Source organism: Littorina saxatilis, linkage group LG3, assembly GCF_037325665.1.
Source record: "Littorina saxatilis isolate snail1 linkage group LG3, US_GU_Lsax_2.0, whole genome shotgun sequence".
Classification (NCBI taxonomy): Eukaryota; Metazoa; Mollusca; class Gastropoda; order Littorinimorpha; family Littorinidae; genus Littorina; species Littorina saxatilis.
In genome coordinates this window covers 26,408,706-26,432,847 of record NC_090247.1, presented here as the reverse complement: position 1 = coordinate 26,432,847, position 24,142 = coordinate 26,408,706, and the positions used below count along the sequence as shown (strand labels likewise).

The 24,142-nt window shown below is 41.9% G+C and overlaps 1 protein-coding gene and 1 long non-coding RNA gene across 3 annotated transcripts in view; one reads left to right on the top strand and one right to left on the bottom strand.

Moving 5' to 3' along the window:
* Positions 1-24,142, top strand: part of LOC138962000 (uncharacterized) — a 231,751-nt gene that overhangs the window by 26,301 nt on the left and 181,308 nt on the right. The gene's annotated exons all lie outside the window — the stretch shown is intronic.
* Positions 7,746-24,133, bottom strand: LOC138961997 (dehydrogenase/reductase SDR family member 6-like). 2 transcript variants are annotated; one of them, XM_070333692.1, is made up of 10 exons: positions 24,052-24,133; positions 20,923-21,017; positions 16,999-17,077; positions 16,097-16,193; positions 14,961-15,069; positions 12,341-12,404; positions 11,698-11,811; positions 10,788-10,846; positions 10,158-10,250; positions 7,746-8,693 (listed from the first exon to the last, which is right to left on the bottom strand). In XM_070333692.1, exons 2-10 carry the CDS (start codon positions 20,992-20,994, stop codon positions 8,640-8,642), a joined length of 741 nt encoding a protein of 246 aa, XP_070189793.1. In that variant the 5' UTR covers positions 20,995-21,017; positions 24,052-24,133; the 3' UTR covers positions 7,746-8,639. The 2 variants fall into 2 exon arrangements, with proteins under 2 accessions (XP_070189793.1, XP_070189794.1); XM_070333693.1 differs by having other exon boundaries at positions 24,044-24,120.

The following is a 24,142-nucleotide window of genomic DNA, read 5'->3' as shown; positions in this document are numbered from 1 at the left end:
CGCACCCCTCTCGCCCGGGCACACGCATCCAGGAATGTTTGAAAATCGTATATATAATTTTGACTGAGAAATCTCTCTCTCTCTCTCTCTCTCGTCTCTCTCTCTCTCTCTCTCTCTCTCTCTCTCTCTCTCTCTCTCTCTCTCTCTCTCTCTCTCTCTCTCTCTCTCTCTCTCTCTCTCCCTCTCTCTCTCTCTCTCTCTCTCTCAGCCTCTCTCTCTCTCTCAGTCTCTCTCTCTGTATGCACATGTTGCTCGTTTGGTTGCTTGTCCGTCTGTCAATCTGCTTCTTGGTGACAGATCACAACACGGTTATTCAGTGTTTTTTTCGTGAATGGTCCTTATCTGAAACCCCGCTACAACTACGTCAAGCAAGGCCGCAGTTATATATCTCATGGTGGTTCCGTCAAACATTTACAGTAAACTGCAGAGAGGCTGCGAATCTCATCCATGTGTCTTTTTCACCGCGCACGAACCGCTACAAGAATAAGTCACGCATGAAAGATCCATCGCGCATTAATGAAATTTTCCCACACAGAAGCGAAAATTAGATTGGCAGTGATAAGGGTTGGATGGCATCCGATATTTATGATGAAGCATGCAGCGATCCGAACAATGGAGAGGAAAACAGCTAGTCACGTCCACCTAGCGGGAGTGTGGTAATGCAACAACACAGTACGAACACATCCCTCTCCTGTTATATATTTTCCTTTTGTGAATATTTAATAAGCAGTCTCGGTTTATGACGAGATTTGGAAGAGGAAGTACATTCACTTCCAGCAGCTCTGGGCTGACCGAGAAGTTGATGTGATTGTAGTTAGGCCCTATGTAATCGTGCATCCCATTTATCACCTCAGAATTGAACCAGTGATAACGACTGTCAAAACCCACATCAGTTTATCTGTACTTCATGCTGTGTCCTTCTGTCATAACCAAACCCCTGACAGTGCATGTGATCATGTTCTCTTTCGTGTATGTACGTGTACATGATGGCGCTTAACGGTACATTCCTTCCCATAACAATTAACGGTCGTGCGGACCGCTACACACCTGTCCAGGGTTTTACAGGGGATGAGCATCGTTCCACTTGAAAATATATCCAAATTCAACAGCCTAGCTGCTTCCTATGCAGGGCGGACACTTTTTTTCTAAATTAATTTCGGATGTTGACACTGATGCCAGTTGTGTAATTAATTCACCAAAACGAAAATCCGACTATGCGCAGGAAATAGCTCGGCTGTTGATGTTTTGGGAAGTGCATGTCGAAGTGAAAAGTTTTTGGTTTTTGTTAGGATGTGAAAGAATGGACCGATCTATGATTAATGACAAAATGTCCAGCACGAGAAGGCACGGGCAGCTTTAAGACATGTGTCTGCAATCAGCATTATTTCATCGTTTGCTCTCAGATAACCCGCTGGGGCAAAGAAAGGGATTGCGCGCGATTGCCGCGCAAGCAGTAGTTATTAACTTTTCATTGCATGATGCAGATTGGTTGGTATGTTTGCGTGTTTCTTTCTTTCTTCAGTACAATCGTTAATTTATCATGTTTGGCTTGTTTAAAGAGAAATTCAAAATCATGGCGGCTGCATCGATTAAACACCAAGCAGAAAAAAAAGAAGAAAAAAAGAAACACGAATGTTTCAGTGCTCGTGTTGCGGATGGAAGGTCGATGCTTTCCTTTGATATGATATCTATCCTTGTTCTTGTATCTTTATAGGAAACCCAATTTGCAGCCACTAGTATGCAGAAGTGGTCGATACCTTGCTGTGTAATAATGCCTATAAACAAATTGCAACAATTTGTGTCCCTCCACGACGGGATGAGTCGCATGTCACCTTTGCATGATTTTCATAATTTTACATTTTCATAAAGAGTTTGTTATGCGCTATCCAGTGGTGAAGACCGTTTTAGAAAAGAGCGAAAACTGTTTGAGTTATAAGCCTGTGACTAAGGTGACCCTCACACTGTTACCAGACACTCCCCGGACTTATATTAAGCCTAGCGCAGAACCGCACGAGGTGACATGCGACTCATTTCGTGGTGGAGGGGCACATTTTACAGGCGCCATTGTTATCACACTAACAAGGTATTGCCAAGTTATTGTTGTTAAATGCTCTTTACTACCAACATAACAGATGCGTACAGAAAGGCATTTCTATCCAAACGTATCTATTTCTGCTTTTGATTAAAGTCACAGTTCTTTCAACAGAACCAGCTTCAATATTTCTGAAGTACGTTTTAGCTGATAAGCTCAAAGGTTAGTGAATGTCTGTACTGCGATTCGTTTTCGTCAGAAGAACTGCGCCTTTAAGTGCAACAACCCGGTGTGTTTCCAGGTACCACATTGTCATGATGCGTCCCGATGGGGTGCAGCCTTTGTCTGTCACTGAATGCATCAAAGAGCGTCACGCCTTCCGACTGGGCACCGAGGCACTTTACTGTGCTGCCATACTGACGAGTTACTGATGGTATATGTCCTGGGAATGTTTTTTTGATGAGACTGATGCGGGTGAATAGTTATAATGCATGGTGTTATGCTTCCTACCTGTCCTCAGGCCCATCACCTTTCAATTCAAAAGGCAATGACAGCCCCTAGCAAATTTCATAAGCAAGCCCACATATATAAATTACGAAAATGATACGAGCTTGTTTTTCAAAAATGGGATTCTTGCCCGCTTTTAAAGTTTAATAACTCTCAATTTATCAATTGTACAGACTTCATATTTTGTACAACACTTGTAAACGTACTTTGACATACACAACATAACTTACAGGACATCTGTTCAATTTCAAAGCTAAATACAGCACTGTAAAAATGCCTCGATATGCACTTTTTACCCTTGAGACATTGGGTCTCCCTAAGCTTGCACTTGTTGGGTACATGTTAAAAGTACATTTGACCTCGTGTGAGTGATCATCCTCGTCGCCAGATAGTTCTTTAAAGGCACACTCCTCGTGAAAAAATTCGACTCGTCATCTCAGATCTACCCGGTGTAGGATCCGGTCCGGTCCCCCCTCTGAAGTAATCCCCCGGGGGACCAATTCGTGGCAAAAACTGCTCTATAATGGTCCCCCCTTAGACATCCAGCCTCGTTTTTCTTAGGCATTCAAGCCATTTTCAATCTATATCTTCGTCCGGTATTATGAAGTGCACAGACAGCAATCTCTTTGTTTGACTATATTTTGCAGAAAATAAAATAGATCTGATCAGTTATAATGCCGTTCAAAAGAAAAATCACATGAAATAAAATGAATAATAAATAAATACTGACAAGAAGAAATGAAACCAGTCTCTGATTCTTTCCTTTCTTTTCTCTGAAATTGCTGGTAACATTACTAACATTGTAACAAGAAAAACGAGGCTGGATGTCTAAGGGGGGACCATTATAGAGCAGTTTTTGCCACGAATTGGTCCCCCGGGGGACTACTTCAGAGGGGGGACCGGACCGGATCCAACACCGGTATTATACATGGAATAAGACCATTCATCCCTTCACTGGGTGGCTTTTCGGTGATATAACCCCCACAACAATTCAATAACTTGATTAACATAGGGCCTAGTTTTTGTTACCACAAACCAATCTTGGAATTTTACGACAAGGGGGAGGGGATTGTCCTGGCCCTGTTTAAGGTCAGCCTTCGAATTTCTATGAGAAGGCCTTGGCAGATCAGTCGCGGTAAAAATGACACAATCATGTCCGCGGAAGGGACATTTTATATGAATGTCTGTATTTGAATGTCAGACAGGCAAACAAAGAACATGTGTTTGATACATTTTATCAATTCTACGAATAATTGTGTGTGTGTGTGTGTGTGTGTGTGTGTGTGTGTGTGTGTGTGTGTGTGTGTGTGTGTGTGATTGTGTGTGTATGTGATTGTGTGTGTATGTGATTGTGTGTATGTATGTGTGTGTGTGCGTATGTGTGTGTGTGTGTGTGTGTGTGTGTTATATTGTGTTTGTGTGTGTGTGTGTGTGTGTGTGATTGTGTGTGTGTGTGTGTGTGTGTGTGTGTGTTTATACGTGTGTGTGTATGTGTGTGTGTGTGTTTATATATGTGTGTGTTTATATATGTGTGTGTGTGTGTGTGTGTGTGTGTCAGTGCTTGCGTGTGTGCGTGTGTGCGTGTGTGCGTGCGTGCGTGCGTACGTGCGTGTGTGGGTGCGCGCACGCGTGTTTATTATCGTTCTTCGACTTCTATGTCGTGTGCTTGCTTTTCTTCTTATACGTAACAGATGATTTGAAAACCAAAGGGCACAAGTACTGGGGACCGGGGCAAAGAACTGGAACTTGGTAAGGTTCAAGCAACTGAATCCTCAGTTTTAGAAAAGAAAACTGTAGCTGGTTCGACGCAGCACACCGGCTGAACTCTAGAAGTGTTGCAACATTCAGCAGGACACGGCCAAGAAACTAGTTTATTTTCAAGAAACTGAATTGATTGAAACAGCGAATGGAGGCTTAACTCCGAAACTCACTTAGTACGAGTTCGAATTCTAGAGCAGAGCTCAGCCTGTCTGCGACAAGATGCAAATTGACATGGCCGCATCCGATTCAGACCGAAAGTGTATCCAGCCAAAACATTGCAACATCTTAGTTGCCAACGCAATCTGTGTCAGTCTGCGCAAGTACCCGTAGGTCATGGAAATAACACCGCCCTGATATGGCCCTTCGTGGTCGGCTGGGCGTTAATTATTAAGCAAACAAACAAACAAAACAAAATGGAAATAACAAAAAATGTACAAGTGCACGCCACATGTATATTTGAAGTAAAAGCTGAAGTTCGGTTGCCAAATTAATGTACTTTTGTCGTCTAAAAATCATCCATCTGTACTTATTAACCACAATATTCCATGTTGAATCGTAAAGGTTTCGTCCTTCTCACGTAACGAGTCCTAGGTGTCAGCCAGCACAGGTCTGTCCAGGCTTGTAAAATTATGTGATAATAACATCCTTCCACTTGAAAGCATAACAAACATCAACGGTTTGGCTACCTTCTGTGCAGAGTTGCAGCTTGTGTTGAAATGCAGCATTAATTCAGCAAAAAGGGTTCCGCTCTTTAAAAAAAAAAAGCAAAAAAAAGCTAGGCTGCTGATTGTTGGTATGTGTGCAAGCAGGGACCTATATCTAATATAGGTCTATATCTAATATAGGTCTATATCTAATATAGGTCTATGGTGCAAGTGAAAGTATGATCTTGCTCCAGCCTGGGCGGATTTGCGATAGGACATTACAGTTACACGGGAATCAATCACTGAGCAAACAAATTATTGCACCCATTTTTGTACCCTAACTAAAACATTCTGAATTTAAAGTCGATTTTTTAATTGGTACATTACGTTTTTGTCAGGTCGATTTTGGGGGTACCCTGACTTCGGCGGCGGTCACGTGATACCTACAACAGAAATAATTGAAACGAAAAGTGTGCCAGATAGCCATGGCCTGTAATGGCATATAAAGTTTGAATGTAATGACAAGGTAATGAATGTTTTAGTTGGGGTACGAAAATGGGTGCAATAATTGTTTTGCTTAGTTTAGTATGTTCAGGATGATAACATATATGTATATGCATGTTGCGAAATTGCAGGATATATGGAAAGTGCACAGAACAAAAAACCGGAGCGATAAAAAACGCGGTAAAGACGTCTGCAGGTAAAGCACAAATTATCCTAACACTAGTAACAATCCTTTTACCGATTGAAAAGGATCCTCTGCAGATGGAAAACAATGCAAATGATACACAATAATGTCTTCATATAATTTTCATGCTGTCGAAACAACCTGGGCAGTGAAAGCTTTTAAGTTTTCTACCGGCTTTCGTTTACGTCCATTCATGACATGATACATTTGGGAAACTGGTAAATAAAGAATGAGAAACGTGGCAACCTTTTCCAACCACGCACAAAGGACAGTATCTGGGAAAGTGTTGAATAAAGAATTAGAAACGTGTTCTGGTGTCTCCGCATCGGTGAGAATTTGTTACAGCGAACTGTTTTCTTGCGTCTGGTGCTGAATCTTTTATGTTCGAGTGTCTTTTGGTTGCATCATTACCAACGTGAAAGAGAGCTAAAGAACGAGAGAGAGAGAGAGAGAGAGAGAGAGAGAGAGAGAGAGAGAGAGAGAGAGAGAGAGAGAGAGAGAGAGAGAGAGAGAGAGTGTGTGTGTGTGTGTGTGTAGGGGGGGTGGGGGTTGGTCAATGCGCTCTTGCGAGACGGAGACGAACAGACACTGATAGAGAAAGAGACACTCAGTAAATCGTGCATTGGTTGTACTGGAATCGTGTATATTAAACAACGAAGAAAATATATGACACACACAGACACTAACACAGAGATTCGGTGGCGGGTGGTAGGAAGGTGGGGTGTAAAAGATGGACACAATTGGTGTTCCTTAACCAAAAGCTGTTTTCAACGATCAAGGATTTTCTAATGTAGATAGCTAGTCAAACAGACTTCATTGTGTCCTCCTGAGTGGACAAAATGGTGTGTTTTTTTTATAATCCAGATTTACTTAAATTTGCATTAATTGGTGCTGCTCAACATGTTTCATGTGTATGTTATAGAGAATAACCGACACTGACACTGGCCAAGAAACAAACAGGCAGACAAAAAAACAGCAGATAGACGGACAGAATAGCATAATCGCAAGACGTACATACCCGGTCTTCTTCTGCGTTCGTGGGCTGAAACTCCCACGTACACTCGTGTTTTTTGCACGAGTGGAATTTTACGTGTACGACCGTTTTTTACCCCGCCATTTAGGCAGCCATACGCCGTTTTCGGAGGAAGCATGCTGGGTATTTTCGTGTTTCTATAACCCACCGAACTCTGACATGGATTACAGGATCTTTTTCGTGCGCACTTGGTCTTGTGCTTGCGTGTACACACGGGGGTGTTCGGACACCGAGGAGAGTCTGCACACAAAGTTGACTCTGAGAAATAAATCTCTCGCCGAACGTGGGGACGAACTCACGCTGACAGCGGCCAACTGGATACAAATCCAGCGCGCTACCGACTGAGCTACATCCCCGCCCCGTACATACCCGGTAATTATGCACTATCATGCAGACCGACCGACAGACAGACACACATGCACGCACGCACTTTCTTTCTTTCTTTATTTGGTGTTTAACGTCGTTTTCAACCATTCAAGGTTATATCGCGACGGAGGGAATGGGGGAGATGGGATAGAGCCACTTGTCAATTGTTTCTTGTTCACAAAAGCACTAATCAAAAATTTGCTCCAGGGGCTTGCAACGTAGTACAATTATATATTACCTTACTGGGAGAATGCAAGTTTCCAGTACAAAGGACTTAACATTTCTTACATACTGCTTGACTAAAATCTTTACAAACATTGACTATATTCTATACAAGAAACACTTAACAAGGGTAAAAGGAGAAACAGAATCCGTTAGTCGCCTCTTACGACATGCTGGGGAGCATCGGCTAAATTCTTTCTCGTCCCAACCAATATGGGACTCCCCCTAACCCGCGGGGGGCGCACGCACACACGCACGCGCGCGCGCACACACACACACACACATAAGACAGACATAAAGTACACTGATAGACCTCACACTTCATATGAAAGGCACACACAGGCACAGTGAAACACACAAATAAATGCACAAAAAGACAGGGGGAATCTAACAATCTGACACGCCCACACACACCCACACGCATGTGCACTGGCACACTGTGCATACAATACTGGCTATCATAGATTAATTTACATCCAACAAAACAGAGTCTCTGGTTTCCCATTGTTATTTATTTTCAGCCATGACATGTAATATCAAAGGTATAATGAAGATATTAAAAGGCAAGCAAATACAGTAGTAAATCAGATCTGATAAACTAAGACAAAGCTGACAAATTAAGTCCCCTTCACTTGCACTTCCCTCGCACCTGTATCTATAAATCGTCACCATACACACTTACAAAATTTAATTACAAAATGAAAACAATAAATATTGCACTAAAGATATGATTTGATCAAAAAAGCTGAGAGTACCTGACTCTACAAAAATTATGCATAATAATACCCTGCCTTGAAAATATCTTTCTGCCATTTAATTATTACAAGTGTGCTACAATTTAACAAAGTAACATTATGAAGAACATTTTCTGGATTGAGAAGTTTAAATACAATTCAGTAATAGGCACAAATGGTTAGAAAAAGTGTTTTTTGTGGGTGTGGTTGAGCTTTCCGTAAACAACATTACAATGAAAGCTAAATAAGTGCATCACTAAAGTATCAAAATACTCAAATGAATGTAGCTACATCAGATTAAATGCAATGTTGGTCTGATTACATCATACATTAAACTTCCTGCTGTTTACAAGACATACATCGCCAGAGATCAGGTAACACAAAACATCATTGTTTTAACTTTACTTTGATCGCAGGCTCACCACCAAATCAATTGTTATTCACCAGAGTCCCTTTGAAAAGCATCTCCACAAATGTGCAAAATCATGCAGTAACTGACATGCATCAAAAAAAAAGGAAAGAAAAAAAGAGAGAAGGAAACAGTTGAAGGAAGGGTGGAAGCAGCCTGCATGCAACTGAGGTAAAAAAAAAAAAAAAGAAAGAAAAAAAAGAAAGAAAAAAAAAGACATGCATCCTGAAATACTGCTTCACTTTATAGGCTCCATCCTCCATCTATGACGAACTCTTGTCCGGTGACAAAGGCAGACTGCAGCAAAAGATAAAAAAATAATTAAAATTTGAGAATTGGCAAAATAAGTTTGATCCATCATCCTGCTCGAATCTTACAGACTTTTGGCTCAATGTTTTAATTAGCAATATTACAGTTCCATCTATCTGTGTTTTAATATCAGGTTTCCTTCACAACAAAAGTATCCAAAAGTGAACACAAGGGCACAAATAAGCACATACACAGACAGACAGACACACACACACACACACACATGTACATGCATACACACACACCCAAAACACACAGAAAAGTAGAACGAAATGTTGAGCGACTTATTTCTAAAGTTATGCAATCTCACTCTTGTTTCAAAAAAAGTCCTTTTTTGTGAGAATTAAACCCTAAGTCTGTGATACCGTAATGGACCCACAGGCTTGAAAACAAACTACCATGAAACACACGAAACTTTTATGTTGACAATTGCATTATTAGCAACGTAACGTGTAACACAGTAAATAAATAACACTGTGACATTTTACCCCCTCAATTAGGCACAGGAGGTTGTATCCAACCACCGGTCGATAATTATTTACTCCTGCATGCTTATTATTTACTGCTGCATGCTTACCCTTACTACTACTATTTATTAGTAAATAGTAGTAGTAGACTGTATGGAAGTAAGGAGTAAATAAATGGAATAAGGAGTAAATAATGATCGACCGGCGATTGGATACAAGCTCCTGTGCTATTAGGGTTAGACTGACGTCAATTTCTACTTTGCCCAAATCCATATTCTGAATGCAAATTTCATATTTAATGTAAGAAGCTGGCAGAATTGCCCTTTAGGGACGATAACAATATGTACAATTAAAGTGTTTATGCCATTATACACGGTTAAGTGATCTGCCTAATTGGTTGTCCGTCTTCATTCTTTTAAAGGCCGGCTTGAAAAGGCTGTTGTCACAAACAATCACCTTACTGTTTAAGAGCATAAGGCTCACATATTAGTGGTGCTGTCTAAAATAAAGTACTTGTATATCTAAAGGGGTAAAAAGAGGTTTCAATCATTACTGGTGGGGTGTAAACATACAGATGATAAGGTATATGCCTGTGAAACACAAGCACAGACACAGAATGACACACAGGCAGACAGACAGACAGGAATTAAAGCAGACAGACAGATAGACCCACTGACACAAACACACTCTCTCGCTCTCTCTCTCTCACACACACACACACACACACACACACACACACACACACACACACACACACACACACGTACACTCTCTCTCTCGCTCTTTTTCTCTCTCACACACACACACACACACACACACACACACACACACACACACGCACGCACACACGCACGCACGCATGCATGCACACACAAACACACACACAAACACGCACACACACACACACACACACACACACACACGCCCTTGCGCGCAAGCAAACACAACCTGCAATCCATTCTTTGTAATGTACACGCAGCCTCACCTCATTGGAGCCCAGGTAGACAATGAGGTATGCCATCTCGTCAGCAGTTGCCAGTCTGCCCAGCTTCTGTCTGCCTATGAAATCTTGCATTGCCTGCACCAAAATTGACACCAAAATTATAACTGTATAAATGCATAAATGAACCCTTCAATCTGTGTATGTCTCAGTCAAAGCACACACACAGCGCTGAAAGTCCACAAAATCATTTACTAGCCAGAGAGCAAAGTTTAGTCTTTTACTCGTCAAACCAACCATTTGTTTCAGCAACGTATTTTACTCGCATTTGGTGAGTGGATTAACATTTCTACTCACCATTTACATGAAATACTCGCCACTTTCAGGCCTGACACATAAGATGGGGCGGAGAGATAGCTCCGTCAGTGGCTTGCATCAAGCAAGATGTCGCTATCGGCATGGTTTCGACCCTCACATTCGAAAAGGGATTTATTTCCCAGAAACAACATTGTGCAGACTCTCCTCAGTGTACGAATACACACACACTTTCTTTCTTTCTTTATTTGGTGTTTAACGTCGTTTTCAACCATTCAAGGTTATATCGCGACGGCACACACACACACACAAGCAAAGAAAAACATGATAAAGAACAAAATATCAAATATCCCAACATACCTGTTCAGGGTTTGGTAGAGCGTTTATCCGTTCTCTCAGAGAAGGTGTGTCCACAGTCCCTAAAAAGAGACACATGACTTCAGTCAGTAATTTGGAAGTTAAATGGATATTATTTATCTGACTGTTTTGGGGTAGTTTCTGGAAAATTTGACGAATTTGAAGAATCTGGGGAATCCAACGTACCTTAATCTAGACGCACCACAAGTGTGGTAATGAATTAAATTGAAGTGATATCAGCCCTTAGCTTTATGCACTTCAGGGCGCGGCAGCATTATTTGTAATGCAGAATCTTATGGTATAACTTTGGAAGCCATCTGAGGGCCTGTTCCCTTGGGTATTATATCCCTTTAATACATTTTAAGGCACAATGCTACCTGCTATGAAAGGTCACCTTAATTTAGGGCCAACCCAAAAGTGTCCCCACATTAAAGGTGTCCTCTCGGGACAGGTATATTTCATCAGGACAGGTACGTGAAAAGAATGTACTCTTGTATAAATTGTAAAGTAAACGTCTTGGGCACATGCAGTCATGACAACATCGTATTTATATACTGTGAGAGTCACTCTGTACTCCTATGTCTGATATTCATTTAAATCAACAAACAAACACAAAAACCATAAAAAGACATGAATTGTTAGTTATTGGAACATTATTTCAGAGACAACGTACACTGTACTGAGCCAAGATTTGTTCTGATCATGATCTCACTATTCGTTTCTCTTTCCATTTCAAATACCACTCGGTAGACATACAAGTGCATTGCTTTCGTTTTGTCCATGATTAAACATTCCAATAACTACCTTTTCTTGTTCTGTTTTGCTTTTTACCCTAGATTTTGGAATGTTAGTAGCTAGTCTGTCAGTTTCAAACCTTTTAAACAAACAATCATCCATTCTGGCCAAATAGTACCTGGACAGATACAGTTGAACCTGATTTTGTGCTCAACAAAATCCACAGCCATGGACTTCGTTAGTCCGATCACAGCAGCTTTTGTCGCTCCATAGACTGAACGGCTTGGGGCGCCTGCAATCAAAGCAAAAGTCAATTTGATATAATTAGAGCCAAGGTGACACTAACATTTTTTTATATATATATATATAACAAACTTAGGAATCCATGCTCTCAGGTTATGGATCTCTGTTTGCTTTTTTGTTGTGTTTTTGCTTTTTTGAATGCTTTAAGCTTCAGACTTAAAAAACAAAGACTTTAAAACATACAAGCTTTAGCTCACGGGCCTTGGACCCCAAGAAACTTGTACAGATCTATATACATGTTATATCAACACAGTGGTACCTCTGGCTTTAATAACTAAAATTCCAGTAGTTTTAAGTCTTGAAAGAGAGGGAGTCTTATAATGAAAGGTTTTAAAACAGAGGCTCCACAGTATATGAGTAAAAACATTACAATAAAAACAGAGAAACAGCTACAGACACTGACATTTGTCAGCAGGTTGATGATAATGTTGCTTAACGCCCTCACCGTTAAACCATTAATTAGGGGCATGTTCCTGGGTGTTACCCCGACTTTTGTCAACAGGTTCGCATGTCCATACCTTTTATACTGGAGGCCACTGAGGACATGTTGATGATGCTTCCTCCTGTTCCTTGTTCAATCATCTACATTAATTACAACAACAACAAAAGTATCTTAATTCAAATTCGTTATGCATTAATTAATCCAAGGGATTAAACATGGTTTAACAAAGGTAAGAAAACTGACTACCAAGTGTGGCTGACTGGTTTTCCAGGCTGAACACACTTTTTTACATTTAGTCAAGTTTTGACTAAATGTTTTAACATAGAGGGGGAATCAAGACGAGGGTCGTGGTGTATGTGTGTGTGTGTGTCTGTCTGTCTGTGCGTGTGTGTGTGTAGAGCGATTCAGACCAATTAAACTACTGGACCGATCTTTATGAAATTTGACATGAGAGTTCCTGGGAATGATATCCCCGGACGTTTTTTTTCATTTTTTCGATAAATACTTTTGATGACGTCATATCCGGCTTTTTGTAAAAGTTGAGGCGGCACTGTCACACCCTCATTTTTCAATCAAATTGATTGAATTTTTTGTAAAGCAATCTTCGACGAAGGCCGGACTTCGGTATTGCATTTCAGCTTGGTGGCTTAAAAAATAATTAATGACTTTGGTCATTAAAAATCTGAAAATTGTAATAATTTTTTTTTTACATAAAACGATCCAAATTTACGTTCATCTTATTCTACATCATTTCCTGATTCCAAAAACATATGAATATGTTATATTTGGATTAAAAACAAGCTCTGAAAATTAAAAATATAAAAATTATGATCAAAATTAAATTTCCGAAATCGATTTAAAAACAATTTCATCTTATTCCTTGTCGGTTCCTGATTCCAAAAACATCTAGAATGATATGATATGTTTGGATTAATAACACGCTCAGAAAGTTAAAACGAAGAGAGGTACAGAAAAGCGTGCTATGCAGCACAGCGAAACCACTACCGCGCTGAACAGGCTCGTCAGTTTCACTCCGTTTTGCACAAGCGGCGGACTACGGTCATTGTGAAAAAATGCAGTGCGTTCAGTTTCATTCTGTGAGTTCCACAGCTTGACTAAATGTAGTAATTTCGCCTTACGCGACTTGTTTAATGTACATTTTAAATTTTTTTGTTACAGACCGATGTTCCTTTCTTTGTCGTTAAAGGCACAGTAATTAAGCCTCCCGTAAACGGCATCACAGATTTTGTTTGTTTGTTTGTTTGTTTGCTTAACGCCCAGCCGACCACGAAGGGCCATATCAGGGCGGTACTGCTTTGACAAATAACGTGCGCCACACACAAGACAGAAATCGCAGCACAGGCTTCATGTCTCACCCAGTCACATTATTCTGACACCGGACCAACCAGTCCTAGCACTAACCCCATAATGCCAGACGCCAGGCGGAGCAGCCACTAGATTGCCAATTTTAAAGTCTTAGGTATGACCCGGCCGGGGTTCGAACCCACGACCTCCCGATCACGGGGCGGACGCCTTACCACTAGGCCAACCGTGCCGGTGGCATCACAGATACTGTCAGGCTTTTACACACAGTACAAACACCCTTCCATTTGAACGCTCACCGAACGGGAACATCCTAGGTGCCCTACGTAACGAGCGAGCAATTTTCAAAGAATTAATTTTGCGGATTGTCTCCTCACACAATCGGACCATGGTGCGTTTTGGCGCTAGACCTCACTTTTAAAATCTAAATAATAAATTGACAGCTTGCTACACAAACATTCTTAAATCATAAAAGAATTATTTTTTCATCAAGACAAAATCAGTACAATTCGAAGTTTTGAAAGTTTGAAAAAAGAAAAGCCCGGAAGCACCGGGTCACGCAAGGTCATGGTTCTCGTAGCAGGCGACGGTTTATGCCTATCGCCAATTCTTCTGAACAGTCAAAAGCCATCGCTAGAGTTTTTGTGAACCACATCCGTTTGTTTCGTGCATAGTCATGCAGAGGTACATAATAACGTGCTATTGCAGATAAGCTCACAGCGAGCCGCATTCAAATTACAAACTGACGACTGCATTGTGAAAAAGGGAAACTGGATCACACGGGTTCACGATGTCTAAGGGGTAAGATAAACCACGCAAAAATAAATTCTTTGAAAATTGCTCGCTCTAATTACGGAGGGCACCTAGCTAGGATGTTCTCAAGCGGTGAGTGTTTAAATGAAAGGGTGTTTGTACTGTGTGTAAAAGCCTGACAGTATCTGTGATGGTTTACGGGAGGCTTACTGTGCCTTTAAGCACATATATTTTTCATTGGAACCTTAATTCATGTTAGTGATGTACTAAAGCTTCAATTTTGTAATGAAAAGTAGTCACAGTATAAAGAAATCAAACACACGAGAGCTACTGATAGCTAATTTTGGTACAAACTACATATTCCCTATACTGGAATCTACAGAATCTGGGTCTACAGATGCCCACTAGTTGTTGCTAGTGGGGTATACATCACAGTAACAGATTTTGGCTGTTGACAGATGGTGTGCACATTGCCATGTGCGAATCAGGATATTATGTAAAGCAAAAAAAAAAAAAAACAACCCCAACAACTACAATTTGCTACATTAACCTAGAACGAAATGCCACAGGATCTACTATGAATTAAAAACTTGTCTGGAAACTGGCAAGCACACACAAACCTTGGGGATGAAAGCGCGGCACATGCGGTACATACTCTTGACATTCAGGTCGAAGGAAAAGTCCCAAGTTTTCTCATCCGTGTCAAGTATAGTGCCATCAGCTACAAAACTGTCAAACACACATTATATGCATGTACACATCACATGCATGTATTTTTTACAAAACTGCTGTCTGAACATGAAAAATCTAAACAATTCAAGCTTCATAATTTCTTCAAAAATTCACAGGACAAGCAAACAAATGAATGATTTAAAATGTATACATGTGTGTGGCGTGTGCTTGCTTGTGTGTGTGTGTGTGTGTGTGTTTGTTTGTGTGTGTGTGTGTGTGTGTGTGTGTGTGTGTGTGTGTGTGGGTGGGTGTGTGTGTGTGTGTGTGTGCGTCCATGTGTTCTTTTAAATTCACATTTGTATCTGCAGATACACTGTACATTTTTTGTTTGTTATTGTTTTCCATATCAATTAATGCATGAACTATATATAGCCTTTGCCATTAAAAACGCGACCAACGATCTACGGCGATTTTTATGTTACTTGTTATAGCAAGCACCTGTGGTTTAGACATCGTCAAAAACAAAACAGTGCACGGAAAACTCATGTCAGAAGACGCGTATAACACGTGGCGTTTAATTCAGTAAAACGTTTCATTCACTAAAAACCCGTGACCTTTATTACTGTCAATACCACTGTTGGTTGCTTCGGCCACAACTTGTGTTGATTTGAAGCTGTAAGTACCGATAATGGAAAACACGTGCAGTTCTCGACACTATAACCCATTCATAACTCCAGCTGTTTCGTTTCAATTTTGTACTCAATGAAACGCCACGTGTTTTATGTGTCTTCTTGCATGAGTTTTTCCGTGCAGTTTTTGTTTTGTTTTTGACGAAGTCTAAACCACAGGTGCTTGCTATAACCAGTAACATAAAAACCTCTGTCGATCGTTTGTCGCGTTTTTAATGGCAAAGGCTATATATAAAGCAGTTGTTCAATTGTATGATGAAAAAGTCACCAAAAAAAGACTCCATGCACTTCAAAAGCCTTTCTACAGGTCACTTTTTTCACAAACAACACATTTTCATGATCTAATCATGACTGTAATCTAGCTTAGTTGCTGATACTATAGATATGTATTATACCCGGCACAGTTGAAGACAATGTCGACTTTTCCCAGAGAGGCCACAAACGCGTTGACTGCATCAGTGTTGAGTACATCCAGAACTCTTGTCTCAATGCCTGTAATGTAACAAATATACTGAACAAAGTATGTAAAGCAGTTCGTCATTAAAGAATGCTCAAAATTACACTGCCTAAGACTAAGTAAAAAGAAAAAGACGAGAGGAAAAAAAAATTAGTTCCTTGTCCAACAGAGAATACAACCGCAATTTATCTAACAATACTTCCAACAAAATAATTTCTCTGTCCCAAAGCTGTCACACCGTTGAGTGTTAGAAAGGGTCCGGGGTGTTATTGGTAAATAACTGTAGGGTAGTGGTGGGATTGTATAACAAGTTTTGCTCTGAGATGGCCAAAAAAATCCTCCACTTTAAAGGGATAAGTTATTAACAGGCCCTTAAGATTGCTTCTAAAGTTTTACTATATTAAATTCTGCCTGGCAAATATATTTGCCAGGCAGAATTTAATATATTAAATGGCGTAAAGTGGGCAAAGAAAGAGCACAGTTTGTGAGGGTTGGGTTGGGTTACTTTCACTTAGTTACTTCCCTTGTTTGTGCACATGATGCTGGTTACAAGGCTTACGTGTCATAGATGGGGCTAGTCGTGTTTCCGCCTTAGACTTTTTTTTTCTAAGAAGAGACTTTTTTTTCTAACAAGGGAAAGAAGCATCGCCCTGGAGAGCATTCATTCACTTTGATTTTATCAATTACCATCCTTGTTGTGTGTTTTCGAGCAAATCCTGCTGTGTGCGTCTTGTTCAGCGCGCAGTGGATTCCCCAGACTTGTCAAATTTGTTAGAATCTCCCCCCAAATGGTAAGAATAATAGTATCCCTTAAAAGATAAAATGTGTGAAAATAATCACCTGGTGTTCCTTCCAGCTCCTTCAGTTTTTCTGCGTTGACATCAGTGGCTATCACTTTTGCACCTTCTTTCGCTGCCATCTAGGTGAAAAACATAGCAAGATAATGTGTTTCAAAATCTAACATAGTGATACAACATAGTAGTTCTGTTCTTGTATAACAATAACATTTAGAAAATGGTAAGAATGGTTTGAATGTGAAGGGGCAGAGAGAGGAGGAGACAAAGAGAGAGAGAGAGAGAGAGAGAGAGAGAGAGAGAGAGAGAGAGAGAGAGAGAGAGAGAGAGAGAGGGCGGAGAGCAAGAGAGAGGGCGGAGAGTAAGAGAGAGAGAGAGGGCGGAGAGATCGAGAGAGAGAGAGAGAGAGATCGAGAGAGAGAGAGAGATGGGGGGGGGGGGGGAGGGTAGATGGAGAGGGACATACAGAGACAGAGAGGGATCTCATAGGCAGAGAGAGACAGACAAAGTGAGAGAGAGAGACAGACAGACAAAGAGTGAGAGAGAGAGACAGACAGACCATCAGACAGACACAAAGAGAGAGAAACAGACAGACAGACAGACAGACAGAGAGAGAAATGTAAGGGAAAGAGGAGGAGGTATAGGATTAAGGAGATAAAACTGGGAGCAAAATGTACGCAACAATCAGTCTCATGCTCTACTTTCCCACACTTCTCCAGAATGCAACACAAATATGTGATGACTGAAAGTGTCATAACCTATATTCTTAACCCACTGTGACACGTACTGCACTTGACTTATCTTCATAAAAACTGCATCATATATATGTGATATGAATCTTGTACAGTCATCTGTACCACATTTAAAATATCTATAACATGGCTGAAAGTGTGACAACCTATATTTTCAACACACTTTGACACGTACTGCACTTATCTGCATCTAATACATGTAATATATGAATCATGTACATTTTGACTACATCTAAAATCTATAAAATGACTGAAACTTTGACACCTTCTGCACTTAATTATCTTCATAAATACTGCATCGTATATGTAATATGAATCAAGTACATTCGTACTACATTTAAAATCTAAAGAACAAAATTAATGACTGTGGTTGAGATGATTGTAACAATTAATTCTATACATTTACAATCTATAAAATGTCAGGATGACACATTTTAAGTTTATGACTAAATGCCAACAGGCAAATTAAATACACTTTAAAATAGATAAGGCTTTGACTGGGTTTTTTGTTGTTTGTTTTTTAAAACAATTTTAATCACAGACGATGCAATTTGTTTGTTTGTTTGCTTAACGCCCAGCCGACCACGAAGGGCCATATCAGGGCGGTGCTGCTTTGACATATAACGTGCGCCACACACAAGACAGAAGTCGCAGCACAGGCTTCATGTCTCACCCTGTCACATTATTCTGACACCGGACCAGCCAGTCCTAGCACTAACCCCATAATGCCAGACGCCAGGCGGAGCAGCCACTATATTGCCAATTTTAAAGTCTTAGGTATGACCCGGCCGGGGTTCGAACCCACGACCTCCCAATCACGGGGCGGACGTCTTACCACTAGGCCAACCGTGCCGGTAGACGATTCAATCAATTTCTCACTTGCTGTTTTAATATTTATCAGCATTCCATATTTGTCTATTGAATTTTGTCTAACCATAAGCTCTAACTTTCTGTTGTTATACCCTGATTTACTTGTTTGACTTACTTTTATACTTTTTAGGACCTTTGCCCCCAGAGGAAAATATCGGCCATATAAAGTTGGCCAAAAATTTATTGCAACAAATTTCAAACCCAAATTAAAGCATTAATTCCTGTGTCATTTAATTAAAACTCATGTATATGCCAGCTAAGGCCGTTTACTTAACCTTCAGGATCACCTTCTGGATTAAATATTTCTTTTACAGGGATCACGTGACCGCCGCTCAAGTAAGGGTACCGTCAAAATCGACCAGACAAAAACGGAAGAGCCGAATGAAAAATCGACAAAAAATCACAATAATGAATAGGCAAAACTTTGCAACTTTGACATACGAGAAGAAATTCAAACCAATTATCTACCCTGAACAGATTGTTTTGTTTTGCTACCTTGCGTATTTCGCGTGCTATGCTATTCCTACTGATGCAGGTGTCGATCGCAAGAGCGGTCAAAAACGGAACGTTTTACGTCAATGTTTATGGGTATCATGTCAAAAAGCGCTACAATTTAGCAATGACTTGGTGGATTGCTTGAAACTTTCAGAATATTTTACCAACATACTAGAGATACTTCGTGCGAAAGTTTGGATCGTTACGGTTATTTATCCAGATGTGACACAATGTTTCGAAAAATGTTGTTAAACTTGTCATAGGATTTTCACTTGTGTCCAAAACATTCATGACTTTGCATATACAGATAAATGATTGATACAGATTCTTTCTAAGTTTCATTTGCGTGTAGCCGCTGGCGTTAATTTGCTAGTCATGCAAACACATGAGGAAAAAATGGAACGTTCACGCTGTTTAGCGCTTACAGCTGTTATCGCTGCGTGCCTCTTAAAACATGCTAGGGTCACGCTTGGTTGGGCATCGCTGTGGCACCAGAATCATCGCTTGAATATGTAGCGTGTTTACAGGCCCAGCAAATTTGCGTCAGTGCTTACACGCACATAAAACTTTAGCAGTGTGTGTATCAATCATTTTTCTAAAGACATGCAAAGTCATGAATTTTTTGGACCCAAGGGAACAATCCTATAAAGAGATTAAAAACTTCTTTCGAAATATTGCATACCATTTTAACAAACACCTGTAACAATCCATCATTTTGCTCGAAGTATTTCGAGTATGTTGGTAAAATATTCTGAAAGTTTCAAAGCAATCCACCAAGTCATTGAGACTGTGCCAAAAGGTCAGGTGTCATGTCTACTGTCCCGAATGACACACGATTGCTGACATTTCACCATTGCCAACAGAATAAACAAATAAGAAATAGGTAGAAAATGAATGTGAAAACTGACTTTAATTGTTGATCAGTATTTTCTATACCACTAACAAATAATCTACTTGCACATAGCTGTTTGGCAAATGTATGTTGCATGGGACACACTGACATGAAAGTGGAAGATGTTTTTCCCTCTAGAGAAACTACATATCAAGTTACACTTTTTGTGCTCTTCCATTCCAGTTGGCAATCAATTGTTAACGCATGTTATTAGAAAAAATAGAACGAAAACAGATTAGATAGAATGAAAAATGTACTGGTGATGTCATTTGGGACATACTGACATGAAAACGTCACCTTTTGGCACAGTCTCCATTGCTAAAGTGCAGACTTTTTTGTCATGATACCCCTAAAAAGTCCCTTTTTGACCGCTCTTGCGATCGACACCTGCATCAGTAGGAATAGCATAGCACGCGAAATACGCAAGGTAGCAAAACAAAACAATCTGTTCAGGGTAGATAATTGGTTTGACTTTCTTCTCGTATGTCAAAGTTGTAAAGTTTTGCCTATTGTGATTTTTTGTCGATTTTTCATTCGGCTCTTCCGTTTTTGTCTGGTCGATTTTGACGGTACCCTTACTTGAGCGGCGGTCACGTGATCCCTGTAAAAGAAATATTTAATCCAAATGGTGATCCTGAAGGTTAAGTAAACGACCTTCTCTGGCATATAAAGTTTTAATGAAATGACACGGGGATTAATGCTTTAATTTGGGTTTGAAATTTGTTGCAATAATTGTTTGGCTAAGTTTATATAATTGATAACACTGCATGTTCCTCAGATGTAAACCTGACTTGTCCTTTCTGCCTCTGTCCAATTGCCTCATTAACCTCTCCATTTATAAAGAGAGTTTATTTGGTCAGCTGAGAAATCATTAATTATGTTGATAATTTTACTTGAAAAAAACACCCAAAAAAACAAACAAACTTATGTTTGGTTGTCCAAAATTAATATAAGTACACACCAAAGCAGCAGCCCTGCCAATGCCCTGTGCAGCTGCTGACAGCACAAGAACTTTTCCATCCAGTCGTCCCATGGTTCAAGAACTTTTTCAGAACTTTGCAACACACAAGAAACAAGTTCAATCAGCCAAGAAAGTGGGAGATACACATACAACTTTGCGCATCAAGGGGGATAACTGTGTAAGCAACTAATGAAAAACACGTCGACTACTGCTCTTCTTCTTCTTCTTAGTGATAGGTAGCCAACATCAGCATGGTGATGAATCTGCTACGCTTGGGTGATGGTGGTTCCGGTCTATTGCTTGGTCAGGGGTGAAGTTCAGGGGGGGGGGGGGGGGGGGGGAGGTTGGGGGTAGGGGGGGGGGGGGATGATGGGTCAGTGGAGAGTTGCCAGCCTGGCCTGAAAGGATGCCAGGGATGGCGCTGTGGCAGTTTCTACAGGCAGGCGGTTCCACTCTGGAATGGTGCGCGGGAAGAATGTTTTCTGCCTGTAGGCTGTCCTGGAGTGGGGGATTTCGTAGGACAGAGCGTGGGTCTGCCTGGTCGTGCACTTGGGTGGGCTTGGCTTTGGTGCGTGGTTGCTCTTCACTGCGACAAGGTCGTGGTGGACTTTGTAGAAAGTTGTTAGTCTCGCTCGCCTCCGTCTGCTCTCAAGCGTAGGCCACTCAAGGTCTTCGAGCATGTTGTTGACGCTGGAGGTCTGGCGGAAGCGATGCGACACCCATCTGGCTGCTCTTCTTTGGACCTTTTCAAGAGAGGCACTGTCTTCAGCGGTGTGTGGGTCCCATACTGGGCTGGCATACTTTAGGATGGGTCGTACTAGTGCTTTGTATGCAGCCGCCTTGACCTTCTTGTTGCTGAGCTTGATGTTGCGTCTAGCAAAGCCAAGTGCTCTGTTCGCCTTGGTGGTGATGTTGGCGATGTGGGTGTTCCACTTCAGGTCTTTGGTCAGGGTGACGCCGAGGTACTTGGCCTGGGTCTCCTCCTGGAGTTTCTGGCCGTGGAGCTGGTACTCGTATGGTAGGGTGGTACGGCGTCGGGTCATGTGTACGGTGTTGCATTTGGCAGGATGGAATGCCATCTTCCACTTCTGTTCCCAGGACGCCAGTCTGTCGAGGTCTGTTTGGAGGTTTTCTTGGTCCGCTGCTGTCTTGACGTCAGCGTGGCACGCTGTGTCGTCGGCGAAAAGTCGCGCAGTCGAGGTCAGGTCTGACGGGAGATCGTTTATGTACAGCAGAAATAGCGTCGGTCCGAGCACGGACCCTTGAGGAACGCCACTTTCCACTGGAGCTAGCTCTGAGATGGCCCCGTTGACGACGACGGACTGCTTCCTGTTGGTGAGGAAATCCTCGACCCAGGCGTTAACTTTCCCACCTATGCCGTACTGACGGAGTTTATGCACGAGTAGGCTGTGGCTGACCTTGTCAAACGCGCGGGAGAAATCCAGCACTAGAAGGTCCACCTGGTGCCCTTGCTCAAGCGCGAATGAGGCCTCGTCGACAAGCCCTAGCAGCTGGGTCTCGCATGATCTTCCCCGTCGGAAGCCGTGTTGTTCAGGACAGAGTATTTGGTGTTGTTCGCAGTAGGTGAGGATGGCGCTCACAATGATGTGCTCTAGGAGCTTGCAGGGGATAGATGTGAGGGAGATTGGTCGATAGTTCTCCGGCCTGTAACGCTCCCCTTTCTTGAACACTGGCGTTACATGGGCTAGCTTCCAGTCTGCTGGTACCACTCCCGATTTGAGAGAGGCCTGGAACAATAGTGTTAGCGCCGGTGCAAGCTCCGTCGCTACCTCTTTCAGGACGCGGGGGCTGAGTTGGTCTGGCCCACTAGCTTTGTTGGGGTTCAGGTTACGTAGGAGTTTTTCAACGCCTGGGGCCGTGATGGTGATGTCTTCGAGGGGTGGTTGTTGTGGGCTGAGAGGGGGCATGGGGCAGCGGAGCTCAAAGTCTTCTACGTTGAGTTCTTCTTTGGTGCTGAAGGCAGATTCGAACTGGCGGTTTAGCAGCTCTGCTTTCTCTTTGTCATCTGTGATCAGTTTCCCAGACTCCTTGAGCGCAGAGATGCCAGAGTATTCGTTTTGCTTGAACTTGATGAATGTCCAAAATTTCTTGTTGGGATGTGGTTTGTCATCACAGTCCTCGGTGATGAGTCCTTCCACGTAGCGCCAGTATTCTTTCCTCAGCTGGCGCTGTATCTGGCTCTTTAGGGTCTTGAATACTGGTTTGAGATCAGCTCTTCCTGTCTTTTTCATTAGTTTGTGGATCCGATCACGTATCTTGATCTGTTTTAGGGTCTCGTGGCTGATCCAGGGGGGGGTTTTCTTGGGGCCCAGTGTCTTCAGGGGGATGAACTGGTCGATCTGTTCATTCAGCCCTGTTTTGAGGTCTGACCAGATGGTTTCAGGGTCGTCCAGGTGTCCCGAGTGGGCGTCGAGGATGGAGGTGGTGAGTTTTTGGGTGGCAGTGCGAAGGCTGTCCCAGTCAGCCTTGCCGTAGCAGCGAACTTGGCGCGCTTTCTGTCGGACCCGTGAGGGGTTTATCTGCAGTTCGGCATATACAATGTCATGATCTGAGATCCCAGGGACAATTTCGATGCGTGGGAAGAGGCTGGGATGATTAGTCAATACTAGGTCAAGGATATTCTCGCCCCTTGTGGGCACCTCAACAATCTGGTCCATTCCGACGTCAGCTATAATGTCTTTGAAGTCGTTGTGTAAGCGAGGGAAGGCACAACTTTTCTTTAAACTCTTGGACTTCCAGTCCCATCCCGGGAAGTTGAAGTCGCCGTCCAAGCAGAACACACAGAGACGGCAGTTTACACAACCGTTGACAGCATTCAGGATTCGCAATGAACGTGTACAAATGCTAAAACTAATGGGTATTTCTTAATGGGTACTTTTAGTGATGCACCGAAACTGTTACAATCTGCAAAATATCTCGCTGCAAAAAGCCCCGCCCCTTCTTGGTCTTGGGATTTGGATTCAGAGTTCAAGAGGTCAAAGGTAACACGCCTGCACATTTTGCTCATTTAAGACACCGACAGCTCTACGTGCTCGTGTCTTGTCGTGCATACATTTTCCAGAAACAAAAAAACACACACACACTGTAAAACCTTGCTCACCAACGTACGTCTCAGAAAGGCAGAAAACTCGAAAACAAGACTAGCTCCAACTCGCGTCGACTGCTTCTTGTCTCACGGTCCAAGGTACACAACTCTCGA